The 21,411-nt window shown below is 41.8% G+C and overlaps 2 protein-coding genes across 7 annotated transcripts in view; one reads left to right on the top strand and one right to left on the bottom strand.

The window, feature by feature from the left end:
• The window catches only part of creb5b (cAMP responsive element binding protein 5b), a 46,254-nt gene extending 38,489 nt beyond the window's left edge, over nucleotides 1-7,765 (bottom strand). Inside the window, exons 1-3 of one of the 6 annotated variants that reach the window (XM_034610208.1) lie at nucleotides 7,703-7,765; nucleotides 6,028-6,088; nucleotides 4,317-4,351 (exon numbers count right to left, since the gene is read on the bottom strand). In XM_034610208.1, the coding sequence (XP_034466099.1) occupies nucleotides 4,317-4,328 (12 nt within the window). In that variant the 5' untranslated portion in view covers nucleotides 4,329-4,351; nucleotides 6,028-6,088; nucleotides 7,703-7,765. Of the gene's footprint in view, nucleotides 1-1,636; nucleotides 1,985-4,316; nucleotides 4,772-5,492; nucleotides 5,982-6,027; nucleotides 6,089-7,702 lie in introns of those variants that run through there. The other 5 variants (XM_034610207.1, XM_034610209.1, XM_034610204.1 and 2 more) reach the window with 5 other exon arrangements.
• Nucleotides 7,721-21,392, top strand: jazf1b (JAZF zinc finger 1b). The gene is made up of 5 exons (XM_034610227.1): nucleotides 7,721-8,005; nucleotides 16,378-16,450; nucleotides 17,520-17,716; nucleotides 18,855-19,024; nucleotides 19,923-21,392. Exons 1-5 carry the CDS (start codon nucleotides 7,891-7,893, stop codon nucleotides 20,097-20,099), a joined length of 732 nt encoding a protein of 243 aa, XP_034466118.1. The 5' UTR covers nucleotides 7,721-7,890; the 3' UTR covers nucleotides 20,100-21,392.
• Nucleotides 21,393-21,411: the final 19 nt, after the last annotated feature.

The following is a 21,411-nucleotide window of genomic DNA, read 5'->3' on the forward strand; positions in this document are numbered from 1 at the left end:
CTTCTGCTCTTGAACTGAGTGCGTGACAAAAACACTGTTGTGATGTAAACCTCAATAACTAATTACTACTCTCCCTCACAAGACGTAAGCTCATGACAAAAGCAGGTGAAAAGAGTCTTCTGCTGCCAAAACGTTGATTGGACTGTGCGATGGCTGCAACAACTCACGTCATCGGACCCCCTGACTACATTAGCACAATTGTTACCAGAGGAATGTTTCACCTTGAGCACATGCAACAAGCATCAACAAATAAACTCATCGTAGGTCACATTTCATTGCTGCGACGAGGCGCTGCATGAGACTGCAATCAGACTTAACATTGAGAAAAATATGGGAAGAATTACTGCTGCAGCAAGGTTAGTAAACAACAAGTCATCCACTGAGATTAATGTAGAGTCAAAGACTTTACAGACGTTGCTATTCTTATTCCTGTTCTGATGCCGGGCAACAAGATATGAATAATAATACTTTAGTAGAATATGAATATAGAATCTTTTATGATTATTATTCTTTAATTAGCTCTGAGCTCATTTAAAGTTGTTAACTCTTCTCAGTCTAAAGCAGATGATTGTAAATGTTTGTTTTGTAAAGCTTCTTGCAACAAAAATGTGAAAAAGTAGAGTTAAACCCATATTTTAATTGAAAATCACACTATATTCTACTGCAGTATATTAAAAGGTCCTGTTTTTAAAAGTATGAAAAAAACGAATGGTCCATAGTCTGTGTTTAATTATGACAATAACTAATATCACCATCAAAGTTAAATGCCTTATTAGGTGTTATTAACGACAGCCGTTTAAAAGGGTGACAATAAAACTGGGGGAAACAAGTGGTTATTGATAGGCTCGTCACATTAAACATAATGACAGCGGGGAGTAATCATATGATTAAAACATCTTTCTTGTTTCCGAGCCGCGGAGCCTCGTCAGCACAAAGTATAACCCTCCACATCTCGGCGCTTAATCAAATATCGACTGGCCTGCAGAATGACGTAATGTTAGTCCCGGTGCTGTTCGAGGGAAAACAGGGAAAACATAAATTTCATGGCAACAGAAGCATCAACCATTTGTTTGCTTCTGCGGGGAATTGCAAAAAAAACCCCACGGAGCTGTATCATTTTTCCACACCCGGTCCGTGGCGCACCGCAGCGCGCTCAGCGTCCGGGACAAACGCCGGCTCTGCGTATCCCGAGATGGGACAGACGCGACAAGGATGCAGGGGTCCAGCTCGTGGAGCCTCAACGGGAGACATGCACGACACAGCCTGGTGCGACGTGCATGAAAGCCCCATCCTGCATGTGCAACCGTCCCAATGTGCGGGTTTGAGAGGAATTCCTGCAGACAGAGCGAGCACTTGACTCCGCGTTCAACTTCACCGACAGTCAACAGACCAGACCGCAGGCCGACGCGCGGACACCGGACTGAGATGACACTGCACCCCACAAAACTACCACCGCACTTTAATCTCTTGTAGCTGCAGCCACAAACAAGTGAGGGAAAACAAAACACTACATCTTGAAGAGGACTTGCTGAAGCCAGCAACCAAACAAGCTGTTGCACGAGAAGAAGAAAAGAAAAGGAGCAGGCAAAAACCAAAAAGTAAGAAGGAGCGCTTCTTTAAACAAAACACAACAAACCTGCAGAGGCGCATGCATGGTCCTCTGCATGTTCGGCTGCCTGCGATGGTTTCAACTCACCAAACAAGTGTAGAAAATGTGAAGCAGCCTCGGAGGAGAAACCACGTTGGACTGAGAAAAGATTACAATACGATCTATTTAGAGAAGCATAACGTCACCCCGGGGTGACGTCACGTGGGATTCCTGAACTTCTAAATCATTGCGGTCCGCTGTGGAGGCGGCGCGAGCAGGGGCGGAGTTTGCACATGCACACACACACACGTATACCCGGAGAGAGGCATGGATGGGGCGGACACATGCTGCTGCTGGACCCGGAGAGGGAGTGGTGCAAACATCCATCTCCAACACTGACCAATTAGACATGTAAATAAGAGCAGTGACAGCCTGGAGCCTCCTGCATCCTTTGACTGCATGGGCATTCTGAGCTGTCCCTTACAGTGACAACATTAGCTGAGTGAGAAGAGACACGATGCAACAACTCACCTCATCTCTGAACACTATAGGACTTCATACACCAACTTCAAGCAGCATAGTATATTGTAGTCTTGCTGCTTCTAATAATAAAGTTGCACTGTTCTTATTTTCTTTTTAACAATAAATCAAGGATTATCTCTGAGCCAAACAGAAAACGTACCTCTAACATTGTTTTAGGTTCTTTTCACATTAGGAATAGAATGCATATAACTAACTTGAATGGCACTATACCTCCGCCAAGGCCCATCACTCCACTTAAATTCAATCGACCTGCACCAAATTGCAGTTCCCCGAAATGTGCCAAATTTTGTCATCAAGATCCATGCCTTATTTCCGGTGACAATGTTGAAAATCACTATGGAAACACTTTAACATTGAGAAACTCTGTCTCACAATGTTAAAGACAGAGAAAAAAATCCTGAATCAACCCACTGATCTGGAACTGCACCAAAATGTAATGGGGTTTTCCCTGACCCAGACCACATCCTTAGACCAAGTTTAGTGGAAATCCGTTATAAATAGTTTTTGTGTAATCTTGCAAATCATCAAAAAATGTAATTAGCTTAATTAGAAGCAGAGATAAAAGTGCAATATTTGCTGGAAGGACGTAACTAATCCTTTCAGATGCACTTTAAGTTGTTCATCTCAGAAGCACGTTTTATATCAAATGAAGCCATGATGACAATGAACCTGTGTCCACAGGAAGGGGAGTTGCAACAGCGTCGACAAGGCAGTCAGTTTCCTGTGACCCCTGAGCTGAAATGGGGCCCCAAAGAACGACTGATTACGTTAGTCAACAGCAATTACAATTTTATGAGAACCACCTTAAATACCAATTATATAGGATATGTACAGGAAACCGCAATGACACCATGGTTGGAAACACTTCGGTTTGGTTTGATGCAGGGCCCCCCTAGGTTCTTTTACCTGGGGCCTCCAAAGTCCCTGGAAATGCTCCTGTCCACAGGTGGTGGATGGTTGTCTATCATGTACTGACAGTCATTGCAAAAAAAGCTGCTGGGCCCCTGTTAACCCCCATTCCCCAAACAACCTCTGTGTATAGTGTTTTTAAGATGAATGAATACCAGGCCTCAGATTTGCTGTGTGGTATAAACGATCTTGTAGAAAAAGGCCTTATACCTGGATTTTGACACAGGAACAACTGTTCAGACGGGGACTCAAGATTAGAAAATATACCAGGAGTCACTTCAGTTAATTAATCATTTCAATTCCAGTTGCACAACACTTTAGGCCTTGACCTATCAGGACACTCTCAGGAGTTCTGCAGTTTTCTGCTTCGCTCAAGGCCTTGGTGACAGATCATCAAACCTATGCATTAAAGTTAGACTCCACTGTCAGAAACTGAACAGTTCATCTCAGATAATCATTCATATGTATTTCTACAACAATCATAATTCACACATTGGGCCTTAACCTGGAAGACCTTACAGTTTCACTTGAATGAAAGGGACATGCAGAATACGTAGTTGTTCCACTCTGCCTTGTCTGAAATGAAATGCTATTAGCTACAGCCACAGCACATTTGAGGAGATTTAAAGCTCTTTGCAGTGCAAAGCATTTATGTTGGAGCTCTGTGTGACCTGTTGGTGCCAACTGGCTGTGATTTCTTGGGCCACAGACACCGGTGTTGAAGCCATCCTCAGCTCCAGGGATTAATGACTCCTCACACATTAAGAAATGTTTACCACTCGCCAGCGACCACTCCACTAGACGCACTAAGAGCTCTGTCACTGAAACAATAATGCAGTCTGAAAAACCCTCATAACTCAGAGCTCCTCCGCCTCTGTCTTTTAACCGGAGCTTTAATCAACGTTTATGACATCCTTTTGTCTCTTTATTGCCAATATATTTCCCAACCAATCCAAACACTATGCTCCCAGAGGAGCAGACTATTAAGGTTGGAAAGAGCCGATACAGTTTGGGTCAGTGACCCACACTAAAACAGATTTGATCTATATTATACTAAACCTTTTATTATTATGCCTTTGTGCGGCGCTTTTGAGTAAGATCACCTTGGGAAGATTAGCAGCTCGGAAGATGCTTTGTTGCTGCAGGTGCAAAAAAGGTGAAGGAGGCTAAATAACAAAAGTGTCATAAAGGTTTTCTTAACAAATTATGAAACGTCTTCAGAAATATTTTACTTTGCACAACTATCAGAAAAAGAAAATTGTTTAAACACTCTTACCTGCATAACCATATGTTAAGCAGAGATGAATGTGCCTGCAGGGATGAAATGGTGTGTTACTTCATGTTAGCAGTACAAAACCTCAGCAAGTCAAACAGAATGACTGTTTAAACTGACTGTACATTCAGTTATCTGCTGCCTCGTCCTCTAACAGCTGCTGCTTATCTTAAGTGTAAGGTTACATACCAGCTAGAGAACAATAATACAGCACACACGCATCTTCCAATTTTTTAAAAGTTCATTCTCATTAAATGCTGGAATAATTTGTATATATATGTGGAGCTCTCTGAAAAGTGGTGTACGTCGTGATTAAGATGAATCTCCTGGCTCCTTGCAAACTACAGATATATCTCCAACTTGTACATTTTATTAAGGATTCTAAAAAAAGGAGTTACTCTGAAATTCCAGTCAAATTTTTGTGCCAAGTAACAGAGCATCAAGTTTGTTTTACCAATATTCATTTCCACTAGATTTTCCAACCGCACCAACATTGAAAAGAGAAGAAACAAGAGTATTGTTTTACCCTCATCTTTCAAATTGCTGTTTCTCTGAAGATTTCTAAAAAGAATGATCCAAACTGGTAAAAGCTGGAGGACGACATGGGTCCAGTGTTGAGCGATATGATTGAGCTGAGAGCCTAATTCAACAGAACATACTGCCTGTGGTGCGAGGTCTCCTGGAGATAACCCCGGTGACGTTCCTGCACCCAAACACTCAACCATGTGACATTTACATTAGGTGGCTGGTGAATGGTGCTGCCTGTGCGATGGATCTTTAGATTTATAACAGTGTCGGATGACGTTGTCTGCGCTCAGCATCTGTGCTCAAACTGGATTATTAAGCACATTTATAAATGTCAGAGCTGGGTTTTTGAAAAGTGTCATAAAAATGAATGATAATAACTTAATGCTTAGAATTCATTGTACTAAATTATATGGATAATTGTTTGGATACATTTGTCGAGCCGTGTTCTATTATTGCCTTCTTTATAATTTACCTGGGCTTGCAAATCCTTTCAGAATATTTAAACTCAATACGTTAGAGTAGAGTCAGATGCCTTTCTTTACAGCAATAATATGTGGGGTTGCATGTAACTATTGAGTGAGCAAATTTCCCTTTTAGTTTGCTCAAACTTGTTGGATAGTTCACAGAGTACAAGAGGGTTTGGTCACTTACCAGCAGCTGTGAAATATGAACATGACTTTTAGTGCATGTGTTTCCACATTGGGGCTCAGCAAACTATCAAGTAAATCGCTACTGTAGAAAATTACAAATACATCTATTAAGTCATCTGCATTTATGGGCTGCGACAAATTCAACAGTTGCAGCTCCGCTCATCAAACACAGTCATCAATAAAGAACTGAGGACAGTGCCAGCAGCTTCCTCAGACAAGCAGTTGTCTGTGATGTAATGCTTTCGAAGTAATTTCCCCACTGTGTTTTCAGCACAACTGGAAAAATAGCTCCTAACATCATTGCGGTGCTTGATCTCAAAATGGGCTGGGCGCAGTGATGAACCATTACACCATCACCAGGCAAAACCTCAAAGTCAATAAACGCCATAAGAAAACAACTCAAGGAAAGTTAATCAATCATTTTACTGTAATTATGTATTTTCTAACAGGATTTCCCGGCTCTAGAGCTCTAAAACAGATTCTACATTTCCACAGATGCAAACAAGATTAATTTTCACTTTTTATAGTATTCTTACCTGTATATTGTGCACAGATACTTATTTTTGTCTTGCAAGTGATGGCATCGATCCCTTTCCTCCACTGAAAAGAGGTGAAGAAACAAAGGCCAATTTTGTAAATAATAATGTTGCTATTGTGCTGACAAGTACTTTCGATAAAAACTGTGCACACACACACACACACAAGTGATTGAAACTTAACTGAACTCAGAAATTTTCCACTTTTTAGTGAGAGCATCTTATACATCAAATTTTGACGTGAGTATGAGTCAAATTACACAGCGGCATGCGATAGATAAACTGATCCTGATGATACTAAACCCATTTTTAAATGACATCAGAGAGAAACTTGCCACATTGTGTATTTCAAATCAGTTCGTCACTGCTCTGTCTGAGAACTAAGTTGCTTCTGAATTGTGCAACAGAAAAGTTTGGAATAGTTATAACAGAACTTTGCGTTAATGAACACAAACATGGCTTATATTTATCTACTGGTCAACACTGCCACACTGTGGCCACAAGATGCTTAGTACAGTGTGGTATCCAATAACACTTTTATTATGCCTCTCACTCCTCCATCCTGCCAAACTACACATGTCAAGTTAGACGAAATTACAAAAAGCCCAACTGCAACCTCAAAGCTTTACAATTAAAACAACGACTTATTCAAACTAAGGTCATTTGGGGGAAAACTGCCTCTGCTGGAATTTTATTGATCAATTTTATTATTACCATGTATCGTAATACAGCACACTCTAGAGTATATTTTCTGTCTATCTATCATTGGATAAATACACAGTTGTTGGAGATTTTGCCAAGGGAGAAAATACAGGCACTTAAAATGATTTTTAAAAACATTCTAAGTTTAGAATAAAAATTATTAATAAAACATAAAGGTATTTTCTAGTAACAGCTTTGCAAGTTGTGCAAAGGCAATTTATTCTACTTTATATTATGATTATAAAGTATGATTTAAAGCTTCTGGCCACAATATCCTTAAATAAAATGTTAAATGTTACTCTTGTTGGTGTCTCTTAAAGGGATAGTTCACCCAAAAATGAAAATTCACTCACTATCTACTCACCACTATACCGATGGATGGGTGGGTGACGTGTTTGAGTCCACAAAACACTTTTGGAGTTTCAGGGGTAAACAATACAATTGAAGTAAGTGGTGACTTCTTCTTCAGCAGTAACTGCAGCTATTGTGAGTTCTCGAAAGAACTGCAGCAGTAACTAGTAAGAGGATAACAGGCTAAAAACATGGTGTAAATGGCTTATGGACACTTGGATGACACCAGAGGATTAGTATGGAGGCATGTTAGGTTGTCTTTTTGTTTTGTTTTTTACGTTTGAAGAAGTGGTCCCCATTTACTTAAATTGTATGGGATATGGCTGCAACGCTGTTTACCCCTGGAAACGTGTTTTTTGGACTCAAACACTTCACCTGAGTAGATAATGAGTGAATTTTCAGTTTGGTTGAACTTTGGGTGAACTATCCTTATCCTTTAACCTTTATTCACAATGTTAACTTTTTTTGGACAATACATCATTTATTTGATAACATGATTTGTGGACTATTAAATACAAAACTCTAAATCCACGAGTTCACCGTGATGAGATCAAATCAGTGTCTGCTTGTGGAGCTGCATGTTCGGTGTAAACATTGGATGCTTTTCTAATGGAGGCCAAACCTCACTGAGCTTGACTTCCGGTGTGCGTGTCTCTCCCTCCCGCTGCTTTGACGCAGCTCAGAGAAGTCGCCGCACCGCCCCCGCCGCTCCAGCTGTTCGCACCGCTGTCCGCCCGCTGCTGCCCCGCCGCCGCTGCTCCGCTGCCGCCGCCGCCGCCGCCTGCCTCCACTTCCAATGCAGCCGCGACCATGACAGGCATCGCCGCTGCTTCTTTCTTTTCCAACGCTTGCAGGTTCGGGGGCTGCGGACTCCACTTCGACTCTCTGGCCGAGCTCATCGTGCACATCGAGGACAACCACATCGGTAAGAGCCGATACGCGACGAGCTGCAATGGCCGAGGTTTGAGGTTAGCATACAGCGGCTAAGTTAGCGAGCTAGCGAGTTACTTCCTGCGTCCTGACAACCCTGTTGCTAGGTGTGGTGGCGGTGGATACGCCTGTGCACACATCGCAGTGCGTGTTCCGCCGCCTGCGTTTCCGTGTCAGCGCCGTGTCACCGTCCAGCCTGCGACAGCTGCGACACCGGCGGAGAGGCGCGGAAGCACCGACGAGCCGCTTGTGTGCGCAACGACCACCGGCGGCTCGCTCCTGCGGCAGCCGGAGGCCCGCGCGCCCGCTCACCGCCGTCGTGACTGAAGTTACCGCCCGCACGAGCCGATGAGGAGAACTAATCAATAATCGATACACGTCATCAGCACGACAGCAGAGTTCATTTAGAGAAACACCGCAGCATCTGTAACCGAGTCCCCGCAGGTTTTACTCACCGCGATCACAGGGGTTAAACTTTCACCTGGATTAACTCCAGCAGCAACTCCCTAATAATGATAATATAGTTCAGTTTATGCCTTCATGGCCTGTTGTCTTTAACAACGTGTATTGTTGCATCTTCTTATTGTAGATTTTAGGTCCGGTCAAGGTAGTTTTTAAGAGTTTTACAGTCTTATACTGGGCACAGCTTTAACTGTTATTTAAAAATCTGTTTTGTTGCTATTAATTTAGTTACTTTAACTTAAAAATGCGGTACACTTAAAAAATGTTATATATATCGTAAGAATTTAATATGAAATAAGATCTAGATAGATAGATAGATAGATAGATAGAGCTCATTATTTGTGAGAATTACATGTGTTTTTTGTCAATTGGCCGAATTGGATTTACGTACAACTCAAATTTGGAATTTGGGACAAAATTAAAGTTAGACATGTAGTTTATGCTCATATATGGATGGATATACATAAAGCCCATATTTGATCTCTGTGGTACTTATAGGTGGGAAACATGTCAGGTACCAACATGCCCCTGTGTTATTCGTTTGACCAGTCAATGACAACAGACAACATCATTTGTGGTCAATTAATTACAACAATCACTCTGGAGATCAGTGTATATACTGTGCTTTTTTCCACAAATTCATGATAGCTGGGTGTATTAGATTACTTAACGTGGATCATATGGATGCAGATTTGAAAAAGAGAGACACTGAAAAGACAGATGTGTGTCACTGGTTGGAATAAATTACCATAAATAACTCCTGGAGAAATTCATTAGAGACTGTGTCGGTTACCATGGTGATGTGACCTTGCGTCATGAACTATAACAAGTGTAACAGGGTCGAAAATGGTTTCAAAGGAAACTTAGAGCAGCTTGTAACATGCTGAACTCACTGTGTTATACTAGCAGCTCAAAGATGAGGATGAGTGCACATCAAGTTCTAACATAATAAACAGCGCCACCTCTAGCTCATGTGGGGAAATACAATAACAATCACTGCCTGTGTAGATATTAGAACCTTATTATGGATCAAACCATCGTTTTTTGCCTCAGCTACTTTATGATATATTTTAGACTTCTGTTTGAGTAACTTTTTTTTATATTATTAAATATATAAATAAGCTAAACAGTAAATTGGTATAGCCTATACCGTATATAGAAACTTATGTCTCACTTTATTTGTTTACTAATTTATTGCCTGATTTGGTCCTCCATACTATACTATTACTAAATCCATGTGTTTGAAGAAGTCACTCAGAAAGTTTTATCATATACATGATGTGATATATCATCCACATTACATTTTTTTAATAATCTCTAAATCCTAAAGCATTTATATCTTTGAACTAGTAAGTTTATTGTAGAAATTAAGTTTCCTCCTCACAGTCTGACAGTCGTTCAGCTCCTACATCTGTTTCCTAATCTTATATTTCAGACTTTTATTATTGAAGTTGACAAGGCCCAGCTGTCTCTGTTGTTCTTGTTTGTTGCTTGACTGGCTTTAATATCCTCTGCCCTCTGATTGCGTGCTGAGCATGTGTCCGAGGTGTTAGCCTTGGAAAAAAAATCCTTCCAAATGACTTATTGGGGAATAATGAGCCAATTAGTTGGCCCAGGGTGGAAAACTCTGCCATCCCCCTCCTCCTCCGTCCGCTCTCCCGTGCCCACTCTGAGGAGTGCGAAATCTTGCGCGTAATGCCAAGTGCCTGTGAAGCATAATTACAGAGAGAGTGCTTGATTTGGCCTGTCTTCCTCCTCATCTGGTGGCCTGCTGCTTAAAGCACGCTCTCCTTTATAATTAGGCGCCTGGAAAACAAGAACACATTCTTGTCCCTGTTTTTTCCCCCTAGCCGGCCTGCTGTTCAGGCCTGTGAACAAGGGGTGGCGCTGCTCTGCTGTGGGTTGAGGGAGCGTTCTTGGGATGAGTGCTGTGAACAATAAAAGATAACCGTTAATATAACAAACCAAAACTCAGCTCCTTGATATAAACACAGTGTATTGTATCATACGATAACCAGCCAAAGGGCTTGTTCCGATACGTAAAAACTTGTTTAAAAAAAGAAGTGGTTGTTTATTAGGAGAGATAATAGATAATATTAAGGATACTCATACTTTAATATATTGTAATCTAGGACTGGATGATATGGTCAATAATTATATCAAGATATTTTCAGATAAACAGCGAAACATTTTATAAATCTGAGGTCAAACAATTATGTTTTACACCTCCTCACTGTGTCGACAAAATTAATATGAAATATATCAATATATATTTGTCATATTGCTTTTGAAGAAAAATACATTGCAATGATCATTAATATTGTTTTATTGCGGAGGTAAATAAGAGTGTAATATATCATTTATATTTCTCATACTGTGTATCAGGAGGTTCTAACTGACATTAATGTAAATTGTCCAAAGATTTGTGATAGATTTAAAATACACCAAAACAGCAATGTGTTTGAAGGGTTGTACTTTTCTTTAAAGTTTGAATTCAAAATAAAAATCAAATTCAGCCCACATTACTTAAAAAACAAACTCATAATGGATCAGGTATTGTTTCCTCCATCGTCCTGACAGCACAGTTAAAGTGCTGGGTGGTCCGCATAGGCCTTTGTGAATAAACCCAGCAAACTTTAAGAGAACAGAAGCTAATAAGCCCCAAAAAGAGGAACAGAGCAAAGTTTTAACACGGAATCTAAGTCATGTTGTTTAGCCTGTAAGATCTGCTCATGCTCTGGTATTCTTGCGTGGCGTGTTAAACTGCACACACACGGAGCTACTGAAATGTTTACTCTGTCACCGAGCGACCAGGCCCCTGTAGCCCAGAAGCAAATGGCGACTGTGTTATTTAGACCTGTGAGAGTATGGGTGTGAGGCTCTGTAACAATGGCTCTGTTTGTTGCTAATCCTCAATGAAGGCCCAGTTAGGAGGTTTTGGGTACGCACCCCTCAAAATCTGCAGGGAAGTAATAAATTTGGGAAGCAGTAACTAGTTTCCTGATCTGTGCACCTGGTGGGCCTAATTACATTTCCCCATTTTCCCTGACACCAGTGCTCCTGTTCCTGTGCGGTGGCTGCAACACGAGGAGCTGCCGTACCCAATAAAACATTTCTTATAGGAGATAATTCACAGCCCGTGTCGACTTAACGCAACATGGGAGTGTAGTTTAATGTAGAGCGAACGGGATATTTTTTGGCTGAGATGTATTACATTTCGGTGCTCTTGCTGTTGTCCCGTGTCAAATGCTGCTGATCTGAGGGGTTCTCACAGCTACTGTACATAAATTAGTGTGTCAAAGCAAAACTGAACCAGACCTCGATTTATTGGTTACTTTTCATGACTTGTTTTATAGATTTACCCTTCATTTCAAATCTGAATGTATTCATTTAATTCTCGGACTTTCAGAAATAAGTTTGGTCCTGAGGAGCGATGTTCCACCTACTTTAACTCGTGTGGTAGCCTTTCAGAAATGGTAAATAACTGACTATCAGTGTAAAAACACTGGTATTTATGTTGGAAAATGATTGTTAGCCTATTTTCACGAGTATTTCAAACAACAGCAAATTAATCTGCAACACTTTTAATTATTAATTTATCGTTTCAATCATTTTTATAAAGAAAATGTGCCAAACATTCATAGTTCCAGCTCTGCCACTTTCCAGCTTGTCTCTGTTTCAAATCATCAGAAACTGAATATCTTCAGGTTTTGACTCTTGGTCAGAGGAAACAAGCAGTTTACTTTGTTTTCTTAGGATTTGAGAAACTCACCATGTCTTGACACTTTGCACATAAACTGATTCATTATCAGAGTATTCAAAACTAATAAAGTTGTAAGTAAGTATACAGATGCATTGAGCAGCAATGAATGTGTGTATATTTGTATGTGCCTGTTTATCTGTGCATTTGCACAAACGTGTCTTTGTGGACGTGCGTACGAAGCAGTGCGTGTGTGTGTGTATATTTTTAGGTTCGCTGTCCGTGCTGGATTTATTTACGATAGATCACTTTTAACTGCCCCATGTTTTTTCAGTAACCTGCAAAGGCAGCTTACACATGGAGCTCGACTCTGTTTCATTTCCTCCTCAGAGGTCACATCGTAATGAATTACCTGTGCCACCACTCCTGGTAATGTCCCCCACTGCTCAGAGCCGCCATAAACATGTCACCATAATGCTCACCACTCCGCACTACCCTGCAGTGCATTTGGCCATGAGGGTGGATGGGTGAGCCAGACGCTGGTGGTAATGAGAGAGGGAGCTGTGCGTCTGGTGTGTGTGTGTGTGTGTGTGTGTGTGTGTGTGTGTGTGTGTGTGTGTGTGTGTGTGTGTGTGTGTGTGTGTGTGTGTGTGTGTGTGTGTGTGTGTGTGTGTGTGTGTGTGTGTGTGTGTGTGTGTGTGTGTGTGTGTAAGGGAGAGAGAGGGTCGTGGAGGGCGTTATGAGAGGGCAGCAGGCGTCACTTCCTCTGTTGCCTTAGGAAGGTTGGTTGTGTGATCGTCCCTTGGTTTCCTCTTGAAGGCCAACGTAGCGTCACTAATGAGAACATGTGATGCCATCATGTTTTCTGCACCGATACAGAGTCACTCACTAAACACTCACATGCTTCACACATAGACGGTAAAAACAAGCTTCATCCTATAGCTTCACGCAGACAGTGAGGTGAGTCTGACATATTAAGGCTCAGCAGCTTTGTTTAAACAAAGGTGTTAAGAAACACATTTCAAACACGTCTAACACAAAACTCTTATTATAAACTTCAATGTAAACTTCTTTTCTCAATGGAAATAGTTTAAGACTGGGTGCAGTGTCTCTGAATGTTTGAATTACTCTGCTCTACAATATCTACAGTAAAACCTGTAGCTTTCTTTTTTCTTTTTTTTTTTACAGCTTATGTTTAGCCTTTACAAAGGTCTGGTTGTTAACTGCAATTTAAACTTTCTGAAAATAGAAACCATGTAGTATAAAATACATAGTCGAAATACAATCAGCCTTATTATATATAATTAATTATACATGTTTTGAATTGGATTCTTTTGTGCTTTTCCATACCTGACTCCTCATCTTGTACGTAAACAGTCCCTGGGGCCTGGAACTGATTGTTTGCCTGTGCTGCACTGGAGATGGTGGATTAAAAACCACAAAGTTTGCTTCTCAGAAGGCTTCTAATAGTCGACCACCAAAGTGGACCACCTGAGTAGCATGATTAGAGGGGTTCCCATCTCTACTTAAGGCGCCTCCGTCCAGGTCCCTGACTGCTGGTGGCCCCAGAAGGATAGCAGAAGTCTGCCGGGGGAACTGGCCCCTGCAGGCCCCCTTCTCCCCAGTCCCCACTTGAGGTGTGTGTGATTTACAGCGTGTGGGAACAGACTGATCCAATGCTCTTTGAGCGGTCTGTGAGCAGACCGCCATTCCACTTCTGGAGACTCATTAGGGATCTTAGAAGGGATTTCTGGTGCACTCACGCACACACATACCAGCACACAGAGCTCAGAGTAGTCTCCGCTCTGGCAGGGGAATAGTGACGTTATGAGTGTGTCTTTCCCACTTGCTGTTTCCAGGACTTTAACTGGAGAGTAGAGAGAGGTGTGCTATCCTTCTCACTGGGGATAAATCCGCTGTTAATGAAACACTTGCTTACGACTGAGGCCTTGAGAGAAACCTCCTGAGCCGCAGGCGCTAAGGTTAGAGCTGTTCTTACAGCCTACCTGCCAGTGTCGTAAAGCTGCCACTATTTCATCCTCAACCAAGTCGGCCTGAACCTCTGAGTGGATGACGCCCTGTGTCTTTTGACACCAATGTTAAAGTGACACTGACATCGGTTTGTCCACTTCCATTTCTGTTAGACCTCTAAAACCTGCGCTCTCTCGTGTATACTTAAATGTGGTTTGGGTTTGAGTTTATCTGGTCAACGTCACCTTTCACCTTCTCTATGACAGAATCAAGCTGGTAGCTGACACTTGAAATACAGCGTGCAGTCTGCGCTGTGTGTTTCCTTTATGCATGGTTATGTGTGCACAGGTGTGTGTGTCTGCATCCTGAATTTATATACCCCACTGGTGTATTTCAAACACTTCAAGCTTTTGTCCATCTTCCACTGGACATGGATTTGTTATTATGGCTTCCAGATGACAAAATGTATTCTGCTCCCCCCAAAGAGAAATGAAATCAAGTTGAAACCGTTAAGAAAGACGTGAGTGAAATTAACTCACAGAATCTTAATTGTGAAACATTGGAACTAGAAGGAAAAATAAACTTATGGAAACACACCAACAAGTATCCAACTTTACTGTTGGAACTATGAGTTTTGGTGTCAGTGCAATATCTGACCCCAACCTTAGATTTTTCTGTATCCGTATTTTACATTTGAATACTCTCAGTAGAGCACATACCTCTGCCTAGACCCTAAACTGTTGATTATCTACTGAATACAAATGATCTCCGCGACACATTGGTGATAGTTACAGGTTTTTAACCGATTTGTTACTGGAGAGCAGCTGAAAAAAAGACTACCCCTTCTGTGATTAAAAGAAAGTATCCTGGATCTGCACCTTTGTCCTGGTCTTTCCCCTGCACACATAATTAGAGTATTTGTTGTAAAGTTCCTATCTGACATCTGAAGGTGAAATCCCACCTCAGGCAGAGAGCTCCAGAATCTTCTCAATTCTCCTTTTGCACACATGAAATTAATTGGAAATCTGTTCTTAGTTTTTATGCACCAGACCTACTAACAAAAAACAAACAAACAAAGAGGAGTAAAAGCCCAATGCTGCGTAAGTGATAATTGAGCATGACTCAGGGTTTTATTACAGCCTCTCAAAGGTGTTGCTTACCCCTTTAACCAAAGCTTTAATTACACTATTTCCATTTGTTTTAAACAGTTGAATTTTTTCAAAAAGAAAGAAAAAAGAAAAAATATATTAACTAGTACTGAACTTTATTCCTTTTTTCGCTGAACATATAAAGTTTGTTAAAGCTGCCTCACGGTCACTGTGCTATGAAAAAAGCATCACTTAACTCTCAGTGTCACAAGTGGCCTCAGGCATGTGAGCTTTCGGATGGAAACAGGCGTGAGTTTTTACCACTTGGGGGTAGCAGTCTTTCACAGCTCTGTCAGAGGCAGACAGGGAGACTCAGCTGGTATGTGGTAGACACTGTTGTTTTATGGGGCATCTCTCTTCTCCCACATGGACGGCAGTGGGGAGAGTGTTTGAAGTCGGTCCCGCTTCTCCTCGGGGTGTGGAGATGTGGCTATTGTTGTACATTTAGCACCGCTGAGCAAGATGAATGTCTGGTGCACAGCATGGGGGAGCACAGTGTGCGTCAAGTGTGGTCATGTAGGAGAAATGTGGCATCTGCACAGCAGCCTTTTCCCAAAATAAGGCCAATGGAAATTAAAAATAGAGGGAAGTGGAGGTGTTAACTTCCTTATTGTGAATTTTAGATAAAAGTAGTGTAGTTATCAGGGAACGATGAGGGAAAGAAAGCATTAGCCTGGAAATTGTGGAGCTCCTACAGCGTCACTTCACTCAGTAGTGACTGTAGTCTACACAGCATGTCATCAGTACATGTGCAGCACATTTAAACAAACTGTACTACACACTGCATTACTTACACTAAATCATTTTTATTAGGCTTTACCTACGCCGACACATTCATTGGTAATCTGATGCAGGAGGTTTCCTAAAGGTTTTACTTCAACATAAAGGCCTAGTGGATGTATTATTATATAATATAATACATATTAGGGGATTTATTATGGCATGTATCCCTTTAATGTGAAACTACCAGAAATGTTTGCAGTTTGTGGATGAGAAGCCGGTGAGGGATCCATGGTTTGTAACTTTGTTTTTCTTGTGGTATATTTCATGTCTAATTCCTCTACTCTGTCTCTTTGTCCTTCTCAGATACAGACCTCCGACTTCTGGAGAAGCAGGAGCAGCAGCAGCCGACATATGTTGCCCTCAGCTACATTAACAGGTAAAGAATTGTAACTTACAGTTTCACTCATGAACTCTGGGTGGGAACCGGGCATTTCTGTGCGGAGTTTGCATGTTCTCCCTGTGTCTGCGTGGGTTTTTCTCTGGGTGCTCTGCCTTCCCCTCACAGTCCAAAGATGACTCTAAAAGTAGTGCATGGTGTATCCCACCTTGCACTCATAGTGAGCTGGGATCGGCTCCAGCCTCACTACGACCCTCAAACAATGAATGGTCTGTATATCTTTACAGTACAGTTTTTCCTATTCATCCATCCACACACACATTCATACAGTAAATCTACAGTATGTGCAGCACTTTCTTTATTAAAGATCAGGTCCAAAGGGGCACAATCAGGGTGACAATTTGTGTGTTTAGTATCTTTCCAAAGGACACTTCAGCATGCGGTACAGGGGTAGACTAGGATCAAACCGCCGACCTTCTGGTTAATAGACAACCCGCTCTACCTCCTGAGCCACAGCAACATGAGCGATATAGATTGATTGTAAATATACCAAAATCGTACATATTTAATGTCAGTGAGTCCTCTGAATCAGTGAGTATTACTTCCCATGTGAAGTGTTCCTGTGAGGTACTACTAGCGACGTCAGATGTCATCTGGTGGATCGCTTAGATGAATTGCTTCAGTGTTTGCCGGCTGGGTTTATTTTTATTGCACTGGGTTCATCCCAGTCGTCTTTGATATGGTGCTGGAATAGTGGTTTTTAAAAGCCTTACGCAACAAGCCAGTGTACAAGAAGGTCTGCCACTGTCTCCCTGCCCTCGCAAACACATCTTGATGTGGTTATCGCTTAATTTGTTAATTCCACTTCAGCAGTAACAATGTCTATGTTAACATTTATTTTTTATGATAGACATTTACCAAAGACTTTACTATCCATCATAAACCTTGGTGAAAGTTTCTTTTTGATGGGAATGGAGCCAGTGATACTTTTTTTCCAAGCACGTGTTTTACAGTAGCAGACCTTTAATGCTGAAGGGCTCTCAACATCAGAGCAGGTCACCGAATGGAGAAAAAAAAACTTGACCAGACTTGTTTCCCACAATGCCAGGTTTATGACAGATGCTGCGCGGCGAGAACACGATGCCCTGAAGAAGAAGGTGCAGCCCAAGTTGTCCCTCTCGCTGACAGGAAATCTGTCTCGCAGCAGTGTTTCCACACCGCCTCGCCACACCAGTGGAAACCTCACGCCTCCAGTCACCCCACCCATCACACCTTCCTCTTCCTTCCGCAGCAGCACGCCGACAGGTAACCGTCCAAAACACACTCACCTCGAGTATGTCCAGACTTTAGTTGCAGTGGAATACACGCGGAGCACTGAAGACCTCATAGTATGGAAATGGGTGGAGAAACAGTTGTTGTCCTCCTCAGGGTTCAAATTCAAAAAATACAAAATAAAACAGGGCTGCTTCCCCTGTCAGATCATTAGGAGACAGTGGGTGGCTCACTCACTGTGGGAGGTAAAGAAAAAAGTTATATGTAATCCCCATTGATATATAAAGAGGAAATTACAAGATTTTAAAACCTTGTGTTTTACGAAGTGAAACTGAAATCAACTAATCTGTTTAATGTCTGTAAAATATCTTCATTTGTTCATCCTGGTTTTGTTCAGTGGTTATGTTTTCCCCTTTGTCTGTTTGTTGGTTTGTTTATAAGCAAGATGTTGCAAAAACTGCTTGATGGGTATGGGTCAGGGAAGAATCCATTAAACTTTGGTGTGGATCCAGAATTGTCTTTTTAACACTTCTTTAACTTAGACAGAGATAGATAGACATTTTGACTGATTTCCCAGGGAATAATTCATGTTTAGAGGACTGATATTTTTGAGTGACATTCTACTTTGACGTTTTCTTGTACAGATATTGTCCATCAACCGAAGATGAATGCTGGGTTAGAGAAAACATCTTTGTAATTTAACTCCAAATTCAAGCTCCACAGAATCATGGACCGCTCTCAAACTTAATTTCTCAGATTCCCTCCAGTGTTCAAAACCAACATGTTTTTTTTCCCATATGCTCATGTCCTCGTTTTGTGAAATATGCAGTTTTTATGGCATAACGTCTTCAGCTAACCGATAAAACAATTACCAGCTAATTGACCCAAAGACCTCAATAAAATGTATAAATTCTTTCTCACGATTGGCATATTTCAGTCTTTGCATCAGCACTGTGACACACGCGGATGAAAATTATGGGAACACTGTCCCGAAACATGCTGAGAAAAGGTCCACGCTCGTCCGCCCGAAGGTCTCGAAGGGTTTTCAGAGATGAGTCACGGAGCGCGAGTAAATCAGAGCTTCTTAAGAGACCTGTGTATTATCACACGTCTGGTGTTGACGTCCTTAGTCATCTACTTGTTTGACTTGATGTCTCTTACCCTCCCACAGGTAGCGAGTGTGATGAAGAGGACGTCGACTTTGAGGAGTCGGACAGTGATGAATCGTGGACTACAGAGAGCGCCATCAGCTCCGAATCGATCCTCAGCTCCATGTGCATGAATGGAGGGGACGAGAAGCCTTTTGCCTGCCCTGTGCCAGGCTGTAAAAAGAGATACAAGGTCGGTTTAACTCCACACCTCTTAATGTACACATGCCTTTAAAGCCACAGTGTGAAATATATTTACTGTGCCACGAGAGGACCTGAGATATCCATGTTGTCCAAAGTGTGAGGTGCGTGATTCTTTTTGCTTGCATTAATGAGAATGTAAAGTCAAAATGGATTCCCTGCTGTTGACTGGAAAATGGTTCTCCAGTCGAGCATTCCAACAACATAAATACATACATCTCGTCCACTTCGGTAATGTGGAGTTTTACAGGATTTTCCACTCACATCTGGTGTGGTGGTTGGGATAAATTATGTGCAGCCTGAGAAAATTGCATTGCTGACGTGAATGACAGGGTTATGGGCAATGACTTAGTCTGAGGCGGTGGGCGGCTTGAGGGGGAGAACGAGATAGGATTTTAACAAGAAAACATTTTTATTTCCCCCTCTCTACACTCTTTATGTTTATTGGTGACCACTTCTTTTGCCCAAAAATGATGAAAGACACGCAGTGCACGACAAAAGCCTGCGGGCACCGCGATCTTTCTGCCACAGTATGATATTTAGACAACAGCATTCTTGCACCACTGTGGCAACTATTTTTAACGAAGGATGTTTTCTGGTTCAGCATTACAATCCCCCGAATGTGCACGAAGCCAAGTCTTTGTGTGGTCTGGAAGAACCTGGCTTTCCTGCACATAAGAATTACCTTGATCCCGTCCAACACCTTCGTATTAATCAAAACCTCACACAGGCCTCACCTATCGGTAGCTAAAAATATAATAAAATGCCTGCAGGTTTCAAAATCAATTTGACAATCTTCCCAGAAACGTGGAGATCTGATTTAATGGCATATTAACGCTCAATCTCTGATGAATGATTTTGCTGTTTCATTTCCCCTTCCCTCGTTACAGAATGTGAACGGGATCAAGTATCACGCCAAGAACGGCCACCGAACCCAGATAAGGGTGCGCAAGCCCTTCAAGTGCCGGTGTGGGAAGAGCTACAAAACATCTCAGGGTCTCCGCCACCACACCATCAACTTCCACCCGCCCGTCTCTACTGACATCATCCGTAAGATGCAGCAGTAGAGGCTCAGCGAGGGACCAGCACTCTCTCCTTCAGGCCATTTCCCAACACCATCATCACCAGCAGCGGCTGTTTCTTACTCCACGTCATTCCTCTCGTCCTCAAACCCCCTGCCCCCGTCTCTGTCAATCGCTCTTTGCTATGACACTATTTTTGATTGCATGGAGTAAATGTATTATTATTGTTATTCATCCTTATTTTGTATTCAGTATATTCAATCCTTAAGTAGTTCAGTTTTGTATTTTGCACATTTAGGCTGCCATTTGTCCAGTTATTTTTTTTAAATGGTGCTCATTGGTGAGGATGTAGCCTAGAGAATGGCCACACGACGTCACAAGTAGCCTTGCATGTGCAGAAGGGGGCGTCCGCCTTTAAAGGCAGCGCGACATTACAAGAAACCAAGGAAAGAGAGAAACGTGTTTGTGGAGAGATGAGGCGCCGTTTCTTTGCCTCGGTCTCGTATGAGCCAAAAAAATGTGACGGAGGCAAATGAGAAAAATCAGGATGTGGGTAGTGTCACAACATTTGTGCGTTTCATTCTCCATCAGGTTTGCTGTTAATAATCAACTGTTGGGTTCAGTCACTTTCTTTTCATATCACAAGTATTACAAGCCTTATTTTCTCATCCGTTTTTACTGCAAACACTTGTGTGAGCAACAAAGGATGATCTCAGGTGACGTTTGAAAGCATTTCAGCACCACAGTCCTGCCCAAGTGTTCTCGTAGTATTTGTGAGGTTTGATGGGATCATGAGAACTCAGCGTGTCGTTGTTCCTGAAGCTCTTATTCACTTTCCTTAAAGATGAAAGCAGTTGTCCTCTGTTTTACGGTGAGGGATTCAAGCACTTTTTGTAACAGGTTGCCAACAAATTAGCATTTTCTTTCCCCGATCTCTCGTTTCCGGTGTGTGTACAGTAGAGATGGAAACGAGGCGAAACGCCTTCAGAGCTGAGGAGCAACATCTACATTGCTCATTTGTGAATAATGAGCCACTAGGTAACATCGTCACTGCATGGATGTTAGTGTTAAGGAACTGTTGTGACAGTATTGTACTGCCAGTATGGAGGAAAGTCTTTGATATAGTGTACAGTGAATGTATTGTCATGTGTTAAGTGCATTAAATTATATTTTCATATGTTTCTGGAGTTAGGAAAAAAAGTCCCAATCATATATACCATGTATGAAAAGGCAAAACCAGAGAAACTGATGGTGATGTACTGTATTTCTTCAAAAAGCTGCTTCATGTAAACTTTTGTTACGTTTAGAATAAAAGTTCCTCTACTGTGTGCCTATAAACTCTGGTGTTTTTTGAGTT

The sequence above is a fragment of the Hippoglossus hippoglossus genome, chromosome 16 (genome assembly GCF_009819705.1).
Source record: "Hippoglossus hippoglossus isolate fHipHip1 chromosome 16, fHipHip1.pri, whole genome shotgun sequence".
Taxonomy (NCBI): Eukaryota; Metazoa; Chordata; class Actinopteri; order Pleuronectiformes; family Pleuronectidae; genus Hippoglossus; species Hippoglossus hippoglossus.